Below are 14257 nucleotides of genomic sequence, written 5' to 3' on the forward strand. Positions count from 1 at the left end.
TGACGACAGTTGGAAGGGACATACTCATCTGTGGGAGGTCGTGTTTGTCATCTGCCTCGCCCCACAGCGAAGCTCGAAGTTCGACTAAGAGAGAGGCTGTCCTAGCGCCTAGCTCAGAGCCGTGCGGTGGGAAGGGCTCATCCCAGGTTTGTTGGTGAGGATCACACCTCCACTCGCTGACCACTAGGCATGCGTCCCTGAGCCCGCGTCCAGCCTTCCGATGCGAGTCCTCTGCTCCGAGCACAGCAGTGCGGCCTCCGGATCCAGGCGCTCTGCGCCACAATGCCCAGCTCTGCTCGGGCTGTTGGAAGGCTGGAGAAGTGGCTTTCTCTCTCTCTCCGCGCTTCGCTGCCCAGGCTGCAGAATGGGTCGATAATAGGCCCCACCTCCCGGGGAGAAGGAGGTAAAGAATTGAATCAAGACATCTAGTGCTCAGAGTGCTCCTGGAGGACGGTTAAGTCCATGTAATAAACACCCCAAACCCGGATGTAATTAGGGATCTTGAGATGAGACCCTCCTGGATTCGGGGGGCCTGAAACCCAAGGCCAGTGTCCTCATCAGAGAAGAGAAAGGAGAAACAGAGAGGTCAGGCACCACACGCCCAGCACGGCCAGGAGCCCCAGGGTGGAAGGGACCCTCCCCTAGAGGCTCCAGAGGGAGGGCCGAGTGAGAACTCAGCAAGTGGGGGCCTCACCCGCGTCTTGATGTTCTTTGCCCTGTAGGCGTACAGCAGGGTGGTCCGAGACTCCTCGAAGGATGTGCTGGCTGGGCTGATGTGCGCGATCATCACCGTACGGCTGTTCCCTCCCAGGGCGTCCTGCTCAGCAGAAGGTCCAAGGTGGGGGTAAGGGGAACGGGGCCCCCACCTCCCGTCCCAGGCCCCTCTGGACCAGCCCTCTGCAGTTCCTGCTCCAAACCCCGAGAAAGGCAGGTGATGCCAGGACCAAGGGTTTGGTGCTCGGGGAGGAGACGCTAGGACGAAGTGAGAACTGTTCCTGGACCACCCCATCAGACTTCTGCTCCGAGGAGAAAAGAGTAGACTGTGAAGCCGAATCCATGGGAACATTTACGTATTGCTTTGCCTGTCTGTTCACCTACACGTTTGCTACGGAATAGAGCGGACGGTGTCCAGCTCAGAATAGAGGGGAATGTCTCACTGTCTGACCATCCAGGATGGGACAGGCGGCCTCAGTAAGGTAGTGAGCTCCCTGTGGCTGGGAGTATGCAAGCCTGGGCTGGCCCCTACTCAGGGGGATGGAGCGAGAGTCAGGCAGTGACCAGCCATGGTTTCTACAGGGTTCTCGTGCCTCCAGGGGTTCCTGGCGGGGCCCTGACACCCAGGTCTGGGCATCCCTCCTGGTAGGGAGGCCCCACACAGGCGGGCGGCCATACCTTCAGCAGGCGCGTGAGCTTGCTGTCCCGGAAGTTCACGTACTGCGCCCGGCTGCCGCTTTTCTCGCTGAGCGCATTGATGCAGTTGCCCAGAGCCAGCAGGGAGCGGTTGATGTGGGCGCCCTCCTTCCTCCTCTTGCCGCGGTTCTGGGTCTGGGCGGGAGAGGAGAGGTCGGGCGGTGCACTGACCCATCCCACCCGGGGCCTGAGTGGCTCAGACCGCACGCACCGCACTAGCTGGGGCCCCGAGGACACAGGACTCTGCGTGGAGGGGACGCGGCCGAGCTGCGTGCTGACGGTGACCACATGCTCGTTAAGTGACATGAGAACTGGGGTGGGGGGCTGTTGGTGCACGAGACACCGACAGGCGTGTGGGTTTCGCCTCGGCAGCCCCCCCCCATGCCAGAACTTTGCCGTCCTTCGGCCGCGGCTCAGTGTCCCCTCCTGCAGGGGCACCCCGGCCTCACTCTCTGAAGTGGGGGCCGCAGCAGCCGGTCCCCTAGCCTATTTCCTCCACCACTTGACTTCCCCGGCAGCTGCCTTGCTCTCTGCCGGGTCCCACGTCTTCCCGCCCGCTCCCCACTGGATCCCAGGCTCCATGGCGGCCAAGCGTCCCCGGAGCCCAGGCCTCAGCGGGGGGCCGCACGAAGGAGCCAAAATGCCCTCGGGATGAACACCTCTGAGTGCAAGCACGGCAGGGACTCTAACTTTCTTCCCCTTGTCTGTATTTTCCACATTTTCTGTGCTGTGTTTCTAATACATTGGAAAGCACACACACACACACACACACACACACACACACACACACACACAAATCTTTTTCTCTTTAAGGGCATGGGTTTCGGAGCCAACCTGGAGCATGGTTTGCAAATCTCCGACAGATCTCCCAGTCTGTCCCCCCTTCCTCATTTGCCAAAAGGGGCAATCTCCCGACTTCACAGGGTTATGGTGAGGATTTAGTGCTCAACATGTGCAACAGGCCTGCTCAGGCCTGGGCCCACAGAGGCAAGCGGTAAATGCCAGCTACTGTGGTCATTACATAGGAGCCAGTGCAGGGCAGGACCGTAGATGCTGGTGTCTGTGTCACAGGGTTCAGGGCCTTCTCAGAGACCTCGTGCCCTAGAAAGAAGTCCTTTAAGAGTGGTTTTCTATGAAGAAATGGCAGCTCGTGAGAGCCAGGCAGATTGTAGAAGTCGCTCACGTAGGCCACTTGAATAGACAACTAAACCAAAACCAAGGCCCAGAGAGGGGCAGTGGCTTACCCAAGGGCACACAGCAAGTCAGAACAGAGCAAGAGCAAGGGCCCAGACCCTGGACCCCTCCCTGCAGGCCTCTCCATCTTGTCCCGTGGACGCAGCCGGGCTCAGCCAGAACAGGCCAGAGTCCCAGACCTCTGTCACACGGGGCTCTCCCTGCGTGACCTTGTCTGCACCCACATCTGTCCGTGGGTCAGCCGTGTCCTTTATTCTCCGTGCTCTGATGTTTGACATCTGGAGTCCTTGCTGACCCTGGAGGGACTGCCCCTCCCAGCCTTAGCCAATTCCCAGAGATACAGAATGGGCCTTTCAAAATGCAGACCGCCAGCCCAGAGCCCACACCCCCCCCCCCCGCCCCCCGGCCCCCGCCCCCCCCCCCCGCCCCGCCCTGATCCCCCAGGGCCAGGGACCAGACAAATAGCCATTATGCCCCAGGCCCCTGGGATTACTCAAACTAGCCGGACCTGAGCCTGCTCACCCCACCTTGCCCCCTCCTTCCCGGGGAAACCAGCAGGGAGTCCTCGCCCACAGCGCGGCCCCCCTCTGCCTCCTGACCAGCCCCGGTGCTTCCCTGCGTGAAATCCCCGAGCCCCCTCCTCTTGGAATTGTTAGCAGGACTATCTTTCCAATGGCAGTCATCTCCGGGTCTCCTGGCCCTACTGTGCCTCAAATTGTCTATGAACACACGGCATTTCAGACCAGTCTGCCCCCGGTCGCTGCCCTGGCCCCGCTCACTTCAGGTCCCAGAGCGCCGAGCGCAGGGCAGTGAACGGATGAGACAACTCAGTGGTCAAACCCTAAAGACGCAGAGCATCTGGCACAAACCGGGGGCCAACTATCACAGGAGTGGACCGCAGGGATTTGGGCAAGATGCCCAGGTCCAAAGCCTGGATGCAGCACCAAACACCTCGGGCACGGCCAAGTCGCGGCACCGCCTGGGTCCCGGCCCTGCATCTGCCGCCCACCTTATCCTGTGCTGGGAGATTACGGGGATTACACCTGCTAAGGTTTGGTGATAACATTACTGTGCAGACACCGCCTCTGTCCAGCACCGCTCTGTGCCGGGTCCTGGGCTAGGACCTACCCTCAAGGAACGCTCAGGCCACTGAGGCAGCACAAGGTAAAGCACAGCCCCCGCTCCCAGCGACAGGTGCCTCCAAGCACGGGCGAGCCAAGGGCTCGGGGGCAGGCAGGTGGGACCCTCGGAAGGACTGTCGGGGCCTACAGCCATGTCGGGCTGGAGTACACTGGGGGCCGTCCTCCCAACAGCCATGCTTTGCACATGCTGTTCCCTCCATCTGACATGCCCTTCCTTGCACCCCACCAAACTCCTAATGACCCTCTCAGGCTCGGCCCTGAGACTGCACGCCACCACCGTGTCCCCCTCCGGGCCCCCCCCAGCCTCTGTGAGGACCCGGAATTTCCAAGCACAGGCCTCCCCGTGCCGTAATTATCAGCTCACGCAGACGCTCGGCGCTCCCTGGGGGTGGGTCTGGGCGCCGATCGTCGTCAGGAGAGCCTGCCACGTGGCAGTTGTGAATCTGTAAATACCGGCTCTGTGGGCTTCGCCTCTTGACACTCGAGACTCCACTCACTCCGTGGGCGGCTCAGCGCTGCCCTGGGAGCTGCAGAGGCTGGTGGACGAGGAGGGGCAGGGCCCCGCTCGCGGCGGGCTGTGAGGGGGTGAGTAACTGTGGGGGCGTGTGAGGGGGCGGGGGGGATGCCAGAGAACCTGCGAAGCCCGCTCCGAGCCCGCCAGGTCCACCAGGAAGAGCCTCCTGACATGCACTCCCTCCAGCATGTCTGTGCCGCGGCTCCGTCGCTGTACGGTGACCTGCAGCACGGCGTGGGAACGGGAGGACGTCCTGTTGGCGGCCGTGGGCTCCTGTGTGCGCTGCCGATTGCCTTTGGTGAGGAGCTGCATGATCTGAAGACACAGACGGAGCTGGGTGGGTGGCCACACGCGCCCTCCAGATCCACACGGGGCCAAGGAGGAGCGCTGGACCCCGAGCCCTCTTGGGCAGCTCTTCGCAACAGAACCTCGTCCAGCGCAAGCCATTTCCGGTTTGCGGCACGGAGTGACTAAGTGACTGAGCCAACCAATCCAGCCGGAAGGGCGGATGGCACACACTTGTGCCGCCCTCCCCCTCCTCTACCCAGGGCACACCTGGCCACTGGATCACCTACGTCTTCCCCACAAAGCCGGTCCCAGAACCTTCCACCACAGAACCCCGTATGGGCTCGCCGGGGTTGGAAGGTGGGCTGCAACCTATTTGTGGGTAAACCGCCAGGCGGGAGCCACGCCGACAAGCCTCGATGGGGCACCTGCCGTCTGCCGGGCGGTGCTGGGACCACAGAGCTTGTGGGGGATTTCAGACGGGCTGGGACTGGCTGGGGCGCCACGTGGGAAGGGGCTCAGGTGCAGGGGGAAGAATGGTGGTCTATCAGTGATGTCTGCCCTGAGCGCACTCTCTGGCACCCCATTAGCCGGGAAACAGCGCGGCGTCGTGTGTCCGGCTCCGCTCTGTGAGCTCTGGCGAGTGCGGCCGCCGAGGCCCAGGCCCCCTTCCCTCCGTGGGCCCCTGTGCCTCTCACCTCCTGGGCGTTCGAGGTGGAGACCTCCATGATGCCTGCGATCTGGATGCTGCCCCGAGAATCCTCCCTCAGGTCCAGGAACCCCGAGGATGGGTTCAGGAGATCCCGGATCACTTCGTTATAAATCTGGGAGGAGAGACACAAGCAGGACACGCAGCAGCTTTGGGGTAAAAGCAGCACAGGATGTAGGTCTCCTGAGAAGGCTCCGACGCCCCGAGGGCTGAGGTCTCCCCGAGGCCGGGGGGCAGGCTCACCTCCAGGTAAGACATGGACACACTGCAGTCCGCGTTGTCGCGGCTCTCCTCGATGGCCCGGAAGAGGTCGGTGAGGGTCTGCAGGTAGATGCCAGGCTCGGCGTCCATGCCCAGCATGGTATAGGTCTTCCCTGCGCCTGTGGGCGGGCAGACAGCCGCCAGGGCGGGGACTCCTGAGGCGGGCTCTGACCCCGCCTGGACATTCGCCACCAGAGATGGTTCAGACCTCCGCCACCTTGGGCAAATGGTCCCGAACACTCAGACACACTCGTTTTCCGTTTCGGAAACCAGGGGGGAAGCCCTCAAGAGTCCGATGTGGAAGAAACTGTGGACACGGGAGACCCGGGACCGAAGCGCAGACGCGGGCCGGACGGGCGGAATGAGGGGCCACCAGGGGGTGCATGCTCCTCCCCTAGCTCTCGGGAAGACGCGGGAGCCGTTCCTACAGTCGCCGGACTCATGCCTGTCACAGGGATGCTGCTCGCCCCGCCCCTGCTCCCCAAAGACCGGATGGCCCCTCCTCCGCCAGAGCCTGGCACACAGCGGGCGCTCGCTAACGGCTACTGAGCGAATGGATGACATCCACAGGCTGTGCCTCTGGACCAGGCGCTTCCCTGCCTCTGTTTCCCCAACTGCCCTCTTCCTCGGCGATCCTAGTTTTCAGGACGTGAGAGGTGGCTCAGCTTTGTGGACCGTTGTCGAGCCCAGCTGCTCGTCCTTGCGGAGAAGTCTGTGGGTCCTCGCGGGCAGCAAGGTGCAGGTGCGGCCGGACCCCACATGCACTCCCACCAGCCGGGTGAGCCCCCTGGGGCTCAGATTTCCTGCGTGTGGCAAGGGGGCGGCTCCACCTGCCCGTGGGGGCCGCGACGAGGCTGGAAGGAGCCCGTGGGCGCAGAGAGACCAGCACACGCCGGTGCACCATGGGTGCTTTGTCTGGGAGGGAGAGCGCCACTGCCACCAGCCCCGCGCCCTCCTGGGGCCCTGCCCTCGGCAGTACCTGAGGGGCCGTAGGCAAACACCGTCGCGTTGTATCCAGAAACGACACCTTCCACCAGGTGCTGGGTGGTGGCACGATACACGTCTTCCTGTGGATGGATGGAAGGACAGACAGTGGGATGCGCGGCCTGGCCAGAGTCGGACACGTGTGTGCCGGGACCCTCAGGCGGGGGCCAGCCTGGACACGGCGTGGGCTGCCGTCTCCTTCCTGCCGCTGTGCCGCCCCAGGGGCTGACAGGGGGCCGGGCCCCCGGAGCACAGCCGTCCGGGAGATCACACGAGAGCGCAGGACAGCTCGCGCCATGGGGCCTGACATGGGTCTGGTGCTGGACGCGGATGGGGCTTCTCAGGAGCCGAGAGAAGTCCGACACGGTGCCTGGGACTGGAAGGCCGCACAGGACTTACACGTCTGGGAAGAGCATCAGGACTCCTCCTCACGGGACAAAACCACGAGGACCGAGGCCTGAGCGCCTCAGGCCGGCAGAGTCCCACTAAGGCAGCAATGCCTAGCAACAGGTGTGGTAGTGAGCTCCCTGCCTACAGGGGTATTCAAGAAAGGACAGCTCCAGGTGTGTGGCTGTGGCTGGCCCAGACAGAAACGACAGTCCCATCTCCACTGCCCTTCCTGGGCGCCCATCTGGACCCTGCTCCTGGCGTGTCCCTGAATTGTCCCAGTAACCCCGGCCGGCGACACGGCTCACGGCGGCACCTGAGCACGGGTAACTGTTTTCCTCAACTGTGGACTTACACCGTCAGCAGCCGAGACCTGGCCTGCAACCCTCAGGCTAGAAGCCTCGGGTTCCCCATCAGTAAAACGCGGACCACATCACAGGGTGTTGCAGAGGGCTGCTGAGGGGCTGGCAAGGCCGTGCACGCCAGGACGGCCCCTGGCAGGCAGCCGCTGCTCAACAGAGGCTGAAGGCCAGCCCCCTCCTGCTTGCAGCCCCAGGAAGATCTCAGGGGTAAAAGCCGCGAGTCCGCTCACGTGGAGCAAATCCGTCCTCTAGCTACGGCTGCGTCCGGAGGGAGGGCTGGTGTGTCCGAGACAAGCCGTGCTGGGGCCCAGCGGGCAGCTGCAGGGGCAGGATGGGGTCTCGGGGCCAAACATCCCCCAGGCGCCATACCCTGGCCGTGCGACAGCCCGCCTCCAGAAGCCCGGGTCCAAATCCTGCTCTGCCCGGCCCCCCGGGCTCTCACAGGCAGGGGTCTGGTGCGTGCGACCTGACACTGGGCCCAAAGGCCTGCTCTCGGTCTGAGGAAGGGGCCGGCTGAAGCCTGCGCTTGGGCCCCTCATCCCCTGCCGTTGCCCCGCTGGCTCGCCCCTCCTTCACGTCCCAGCTCACTCGGCACCCGCCTCCCTCGCTGGATGGGGGCCCCTGTGGGCAGGGAGTGTGCTCCAGCCACATGGCAGAGGGGACCCCGCCTTGTTGTCTTGATGGACAAACGAGAATGTGTGTGAACCCCGGGCCCTCCCACTACCTGCCCCTGGGACGGCCCACGTGCCAACCTCCCTGTTCAGCAGGGACACTCCTGTGACAAGTCGTGGACGGGACCACCTGGCTACCAAGCCCTCCCAGGGGGGCTCCAGGGTCTGGTGAAACCCCGCGGGAGGATGCAGGGGGCGTGGGGCGCGGGGGACCTGTGATGCATGCTGGTCGAAAACAGTGTCGAAGATGAAGGTCTTCTCCCGCGACCGGTGTGCACGCAGCGTGTCCTCGGGGTCCTCGCCAGGGTCCATGAGCACCAGCATCTAGGGCAGCGGGAGGGAGGTGTCAGAGGAGGGCCTGCTCCCAGAATCAGGGCGGGCTCCATGCACCCTGAAGGACCCCAGGCCTGGCCCTTGCTCGAGGACACCGGGGGTGTCTGTGTCCTTGGTCTGTGTCCCAGGAGGGCAGCAGGCCTCTGTGCTCAGCCAGGCGGGGGTCCTCCAGCCCTGGGCACCCTCTCCGCTTCCTGTCCACGCTCCTGCACCCCTGGGGTCTGCTGAGCTCTGCCCCCCAGCACCCACCCAACAGGGACGGGGCCCTTTGATGAATGGCAGGAAGAAGGGACGGCAGGAGCTGCTGTGCTCTGTGCCCCCCGTCCCCCGAGCTGCCCAAGCATGTGTCCATGCCCCTCACGTGTCTACCCCCCAAGCTCTGCAGCCCCCTCTCTGCTTCTCCAAGCCAGTGCATGGTGGCCCCCTCCCCGGGGCCTCTCCCATCTCACACAAATACGTAATTATGAAGCAAGTTGTAGGATTGCCTCTGGGGCTGGGGGAGGGTGGAGGCAGGGCAATTAGAGACCAATCAGCTCTGTTTACTCCGGGAGGTGCTCCTGGGCTAGTGGGGGGCGTGGGCCCCAGGGGAATCTTGGGGGCACAACTGGGCAGACCAAGAGCCTGGCCACCCTGTGTCCCTCCACCCCCGGCCACCTGGCCAACCCCTCCCTTGATCCACAGCTTTGGAAATAGAGGCCTCAGGAGGCAAGGGCTGCCCAGAGGTTCCTGGGGAGTCAGGCGGGGCCCGGAGCCCCCAGGGCCTGCCCCGGCTTCAGGCCAGCACATTTTCCATGACATAAGCTAACCATTTTCAAACTTCATGCTCTTGTCCATCCAGCTGTGGAGAGGCTCTCAGGAAAGGGACCCGGGGGGTAGCCCCCATCCATGCAGTGCCCACCACATGAGTGTGCTGTGCGCCAGGCCAGAATGTCGGGGGACCGGGTGGGTTCAGAACGGGCTCCCACCAGCGGGGAGGCTTTGGTCAAGTTTCCCCACCAACCTGGGCTCTGTTCTCCCATCTGTAAGAACCCACGGCCGTAAGGGGTACAAGCGATCATGTGCTCAGTGTCCAAGAAGTATCCGTGGCAACGGCTCTTGTCCCCCAAAAGAATATTTTTTTTCTTTACTATAAGTAACACGATTGAGAGAAATCAGCCAACCGTGAACACACGTGCAGCTCGGGTGATATCGATAGTAACTTCTTGACTTTGGGCGCTGTCCTGGAGTCACAGAATGTCCCCGTTTTTAAGGAACACAGACATGTCTAGGTGTGGAAGGGCACGATGTCTCAAGCGGCCCAGGGAAAAGGAGCGCACACACAGGGAGAGGAGGATGGAGCGGGCGTGGCCGGGCACCCCTGCGTGGGAAACGTGGCTGCCGACGACACGGGAGCGCATACGTGGGTCCCACCGCCCCTAGCGTGAAGTCACATCGAAACACAGTGTTAAATGGAAACAAACGAGCCTCAGAACCACCGGGTTGGGTGAGAGCAGGCCACGCCCCGCAGGACCCCGGTCGGTCGGCAAGCCGACCAGCTGGGGCCGGGGCCGGGGCCCGGGGAGGGGGGGTGGGGGCAGCTCGGAGTGGGCAGGGCCTCCTTCTGGGGAGATGGAAACGTTTCGAACCCGACAGACATGGGGTCTGCACAACGCTGCATGTCGTAGTGGCCCCTGAGTTGCTCAGGTTAAAGCGGTGAACCGAATGTTGGGAGTCTCACTCCGGTTTTTAAAACCCCAGCTGTGTTTTGTGCAGTGCAGCTCCAGACGGCCTTGGAGCCAGGCCCCAGGTGGGCTCTGAAAGGACCCTGCCACGGAATGTGGGGGGAGGGAGGGCGGCGAGGGCTCGGGGAGGCCTGGGGACGGGCAGTCGCCCTCGTACACACAGCCCCACCTCTGCTGGGCAGACCAACCAGGTCACGACGTCCGAGGCTTCGGAAGGACCACAGCCCCGGGAAACATGAAGCTCCAACTCACAAGAGCCGCTTCCTTCCCCCACCACCCAGAAGTGTCCTGTTTCCCTAAAGTCACCGAATCCCCAAAGCCAGGGAAGCGGGAGAAATTCCCACCGTGAACCCTCATGCCCACGGGTTAGCTGCCCGGGACCAGGGCTGGCAGGGGACACGTCGCACGTGTGGGTCGGTCACCTCCCAGCTCTGTGGCCGGCAGGACAAAAAGGGGTCCTTCTGACCTCCCGTATCAGGGAGGACGGGAGGCACCAGGGACAGCGGGGGTGCTCCCCTGGGAGGACACCCATCGGTCCCCAGATGGGCCAGCGCCAAGGTCTGGGGACTACTGACACTAACCTGAGAACCACAGTCGATTCCAGCAAATTGTTATGCTGCCTTCAGAGTTATGTGAAAGGGCGCTCCCCTCCTCTGACCGTGCACGGCAGTCTCTGCTGAGGGTGGTCACCGGGCCCACGTGACACCGGCCCCGCTGGGTCCCCTGTCGCATCCCTGAGCCCCTTATAGCACGACCTCAGCGGGATCGATGCTCCCACAGTACGAACACATACACTCTGCACACCTTGAGCCAGACTCTGTCCTGTGCGACCCTGGTCCCCCCAGTGTAACGGCTGTCACCGTGTGTTGCTTACTGGTCTACGAACTCAGCACAATTTCGCTGCAGCCTCTGCCCAGCACACCCTGAGGGGCCTGCACAGCCGAGACGCTCTGTTCCGTCTTCCCACGGCGCCCTCAGGAGCTCCTCACCTGCCCGGTCAGCGCTGGGCACCCCCGCCCGGTGGCGAGCAGCACTCAGGGCTCCCCAGCCTCCTGGACCTTCGCCTCGGAAGTGCAAACCTTCTAGACACGACGTTCGATCCCTCCTTAGAGCTGCCTTTCTAATAACAAGTGGAAAAATCCAATTCCTCTGACAAAATCTGTCTTACCCCACATCTGGCATTCATTCCACCATGTGACTCCCGCAACCCCGCTCAGCCAGCATCTCAGGGCTTTCCAAGGAGCAGGGGTCACCGCAGACCCCACTGTGACCCTCAGCACCGGGGCCCTTTTCAGTCGGGGGACCTAGGCCCTAGCGAGACCTGCCCCTCCTGCCCGTGTCCTCTGAGCGGCCACACCAGCCGCCACCGTGGAGCCGACCCCCCCCCCAACCCCTCGCCTGACTCTTCCCTCCCGCCTCCGCTGGGCGCTGCTCCAGGTCTTGGAGAGTGACCGCCTCTGCCCGGCTTGATCCTCTGTGACACTGAACTCCCCAGTGGCTGGCTGGCTAGAAAGGGAGCTCAGTGGGGACGGCCCCTTGTCTCTCTCAGCTCCACCGGGGGTCTGCGAGCACTCAGCCAGGTAGGGAGCAGGTCAGTGAAGCGCATGCAGAAGGTGAGCGTCCCAACCCCGTGGTCGCACGCCCGTGCCCCCACGGCCTCACCTGGTCCCCCACTTTGTGGGCAGTGATGGTGGCCCCTTCTTCCAGTTCTGTGTCACTGAGCGGGCGGATCCGAAGCGCTACCTATGGGCAGCACACGGGGCAGCTGCCTTCCAGGGGCCCCACCGAGGCTGCTCCCCATTCTCCCAGTGTACCAGGGCCCCCCGCTTCACGACAGGGGTCTCTGGTAACCAGGGTAACCAGCCGGCAGGTGTGGGGCAAGGCCCGGGCCTCAGCTCATCCACCCACCACCAAGTGGGCTGAAGTTTCAAGCCCCCCAGCAGACGGGTCTGGCCAGCCCTCGCAGGGCCTGGAGCTCGTTGGGGAGATCACAGGGCTGGGGGGGGTGCAGGGGAGAGGCAGGAACAAGGGGAGCAGAAGTGGGGCCCTAGACGGGGACCAGTACCCCGAGACCTGACCTGTGCCAAGCAACTGGCACCGGAGGCAGTGAGTGGGTCAGGACGAGGCAGCCTCAGGGACACGCAGCCGTAGGGCCATCTGGGAACATGAGGGAAGATGCTCACCATGAGCTGCTGGTCCTTGGGCTCCACCTCTTTCATGGCTGGGCTGCCCCGGGCCAGGGAAGGGCCAGCAGCGGGGCCGGCAGTGGGACCGGCGGGCATGACGTGCTCCCTGCTCTCCTGGCAGGCAAGGCGACCGGCCTGTGCCGCCTCCCCCACCGGCCCTGCCTTGGTGACATCAGCAGGCCCCAGGAGCCCAGCCAGTCCTTAACTGTCTGCACATGTGGGACCGCACATGTGGGACTACACACGTGGTTCGGGAGGCCCCAAGCAGCTGGGTGGCCCAGGCCCCGGTGGACACAAGCCAGCTGCATGCTTGGCACGCGGGGTCGGGCTCCAGACCACGGCCCAGCCTTTGTGTCTACGCTCTCACCCATTGTCAGGGCAACCCCAGGGCTCCTAGACTGCCTCACCTGGTCTACAGGTGAGCCTGAGGGCCACGAGGCTTGGCCTTGGAGCCTTTCCACCAAAGGGGGGCCAATCCCACCAACTAACATCTAATGAAATTCATCTTGACTATAAATGTTTTTCCCCATAGATGCATTTCTAGAACAACTTGAAGTGACCTTCCGGTTTCTGCTCAGGACGTGGTTTTTAGCTGCCTTTCCCAGGCCGGGTGCCAATCTGTGCCACACCCCGGGCCCAAATGGCATTCACCATCAGGTGTCTGCACGGGGAGGCCATGCTGCACCCTGCTTTCCCCAGCAGCCTCCGGGGAAGCCGCTGCCAGGTCGTGAAACAGGGCGCCCTCATGATGAGAACCACAACTGGCGTGCACAAGCTGATCCTACATTTGATAAAAGTCCCACAGAAGCCAGATCCAGTAAGTTCACATCTGAGAAACCCGACCTAGAGATTGCAGCTGCGTGCGGCGACGGGCCGAGCTCAGGTGACTCCCTCCGGGTCAGCACAGCTGTCCCCTCCTGCCCATGTTCTCTTCCAGGTGTCAGGTCAGTGCTGAGCGCAAAAACACCGTGAGGCAAAGGGCAACAGAGAGCGCCGCCCACCGTGACATCCACGGCCCCCTTCCACGAAGCCTCCAGCCTGTGACCCACAGGAAGCTGCCAGAGAGCCCACACGAGGGCAGAAGTCTTCTCTGGAGACAGGACCAGGATGGCACGTCCACACGGGGCGGGGCGAGGGGGGGGCTGCGTCCACCCTGAGACCCCAGCCAGAAGCCAGAGTGCGGGGGCCACCCCAACCCCGGCCGGATCGGTCAGGCCATTCTGCCTGGGCTGGGAAACCCATTTCTCGAGCAGAACAGAACAGAACAAGCACACGTCTTTCAAGAAATTCTTTTATTAACAAATTACATAAAACAATTACAACTAGCAAGTTTAAAACAGTCCAAAGTAAATTTTTTGAAAGCTCTGTTAAAAATGTGTGAAAATGACCAAAACCTGGACCTCTTCCTTCTTACCATCAAACATAAAACCCAGGACTTGGCACGCTAAGGTTTAAAGGATGTGAGCGCGAGCAAGAGACAGCGGACCCCGTGTGTCGACGGGGAGCTAGGCATGGCGACTGGAACCAGGGATGGAGTGCCAAGTGTGCCTTGCAGCCGGGCTCAGGCTGCAGCAGGCTGCCCGACCACCCCTCCAGCACAGCCCCCGCAGGTCATGGAGCGCCCGGGCCCCGCGGATGACAGCTTATCCTCCAATCCCAGAACATTTCAGGCCCGCGCGTCTGCAGCGTGCCCATCCCGTGCTTCGCTGCTTCCCACACCAGGCGTCGGGCTCCCGGACAGACAGAAGTGTGGCAGCGGACAAGGCACCGATGCGTCGACGCGCAGGCGTTGCAAATAACGGGCTGAGGTCACACGGACTCGTTCGCCCCCTTTTCAGGAGCAAAGGTATTCGGAAAACCACTCGACAGTGGCTCAAGTGGCAGCTCTCACGGACAACGTCAAGCGTGTATGGCTCCGAGCAAAAGTGTAGAGGGGTTTCTCCCAGCAGGTGAAATGAGCGTAAAACACAAAAAAGCTGAAGAGCACCTTCTCTGCACTGACAGGGCCGCTATTTCACTTTACGGAGCTCAGCTGGAAACGCACAACCACACGAGGTTGGAGGCCTCCCTCCTTGCCGCGTCGGCCTCGGGGGCCGGC

At 62.8% G+C, this 14257-nt stretch overlaps 1 protein-coding gene across 1 annotated transcript in view; it reads right to left on the reverse strand.

Moving 5' to 3' along the window:
• LOC141371374 (kinesin-like protein KIF19) overlaps positions 1-12192 on the reverse strand; it is a 34951-nt gene extending 22759 nt beyond the window's left edge. The window contains exons 1-9 of the mRNA XM_073886344.1: positions 12157-12192; positions 11636-11716; positions 8133-8243; positions 6495-6582; positions 5498-5634; positions 5244-5369; positions 4381-4575; positions 1393-1545; positions 695-817 (exon numbers count right to left, since the gene is read on the reverse strand). Coding sequence (XP_073742445.1) covers positions 695-817; positions 1393-1545; positions 4381-4575; positions 5244-5369; positions 5498-5634; positions 6495-6582; positions 8133-8243; positions 11636-11716; positions 12157-12192 — 1050 coding nt within the window. The remainder of the gene's footprint in view (positions 1-694; positions 818-1392; positions 1546-4380; positions 4576-5243; positions 5370-5497; positions 5635-6494; positions 6583-8132; positions 8244-11635; positions 11717-12156) is intronic.
• Positions 12193-14257: the final 2065 nt, after the last annotated feature.

Source organism: Callorhinus ursinus, unplaced genomic scaffold (assembly GCF_003265705.2).
Source record: "Callorhinus ursinus isolate GAN/ISIS: 27379988/994484 unplaced genomic scaffold, GSC_fseal_2.0 scaffold70, whole genome shotgun sequence".
Classification (NCBI taxonomy): domain Eukaryota; kingdom Metazoa; phylum Chordata; class Mammalia; order Carnivora; family Otariidae; genus Callorhinus; species Callorhinus ursinus.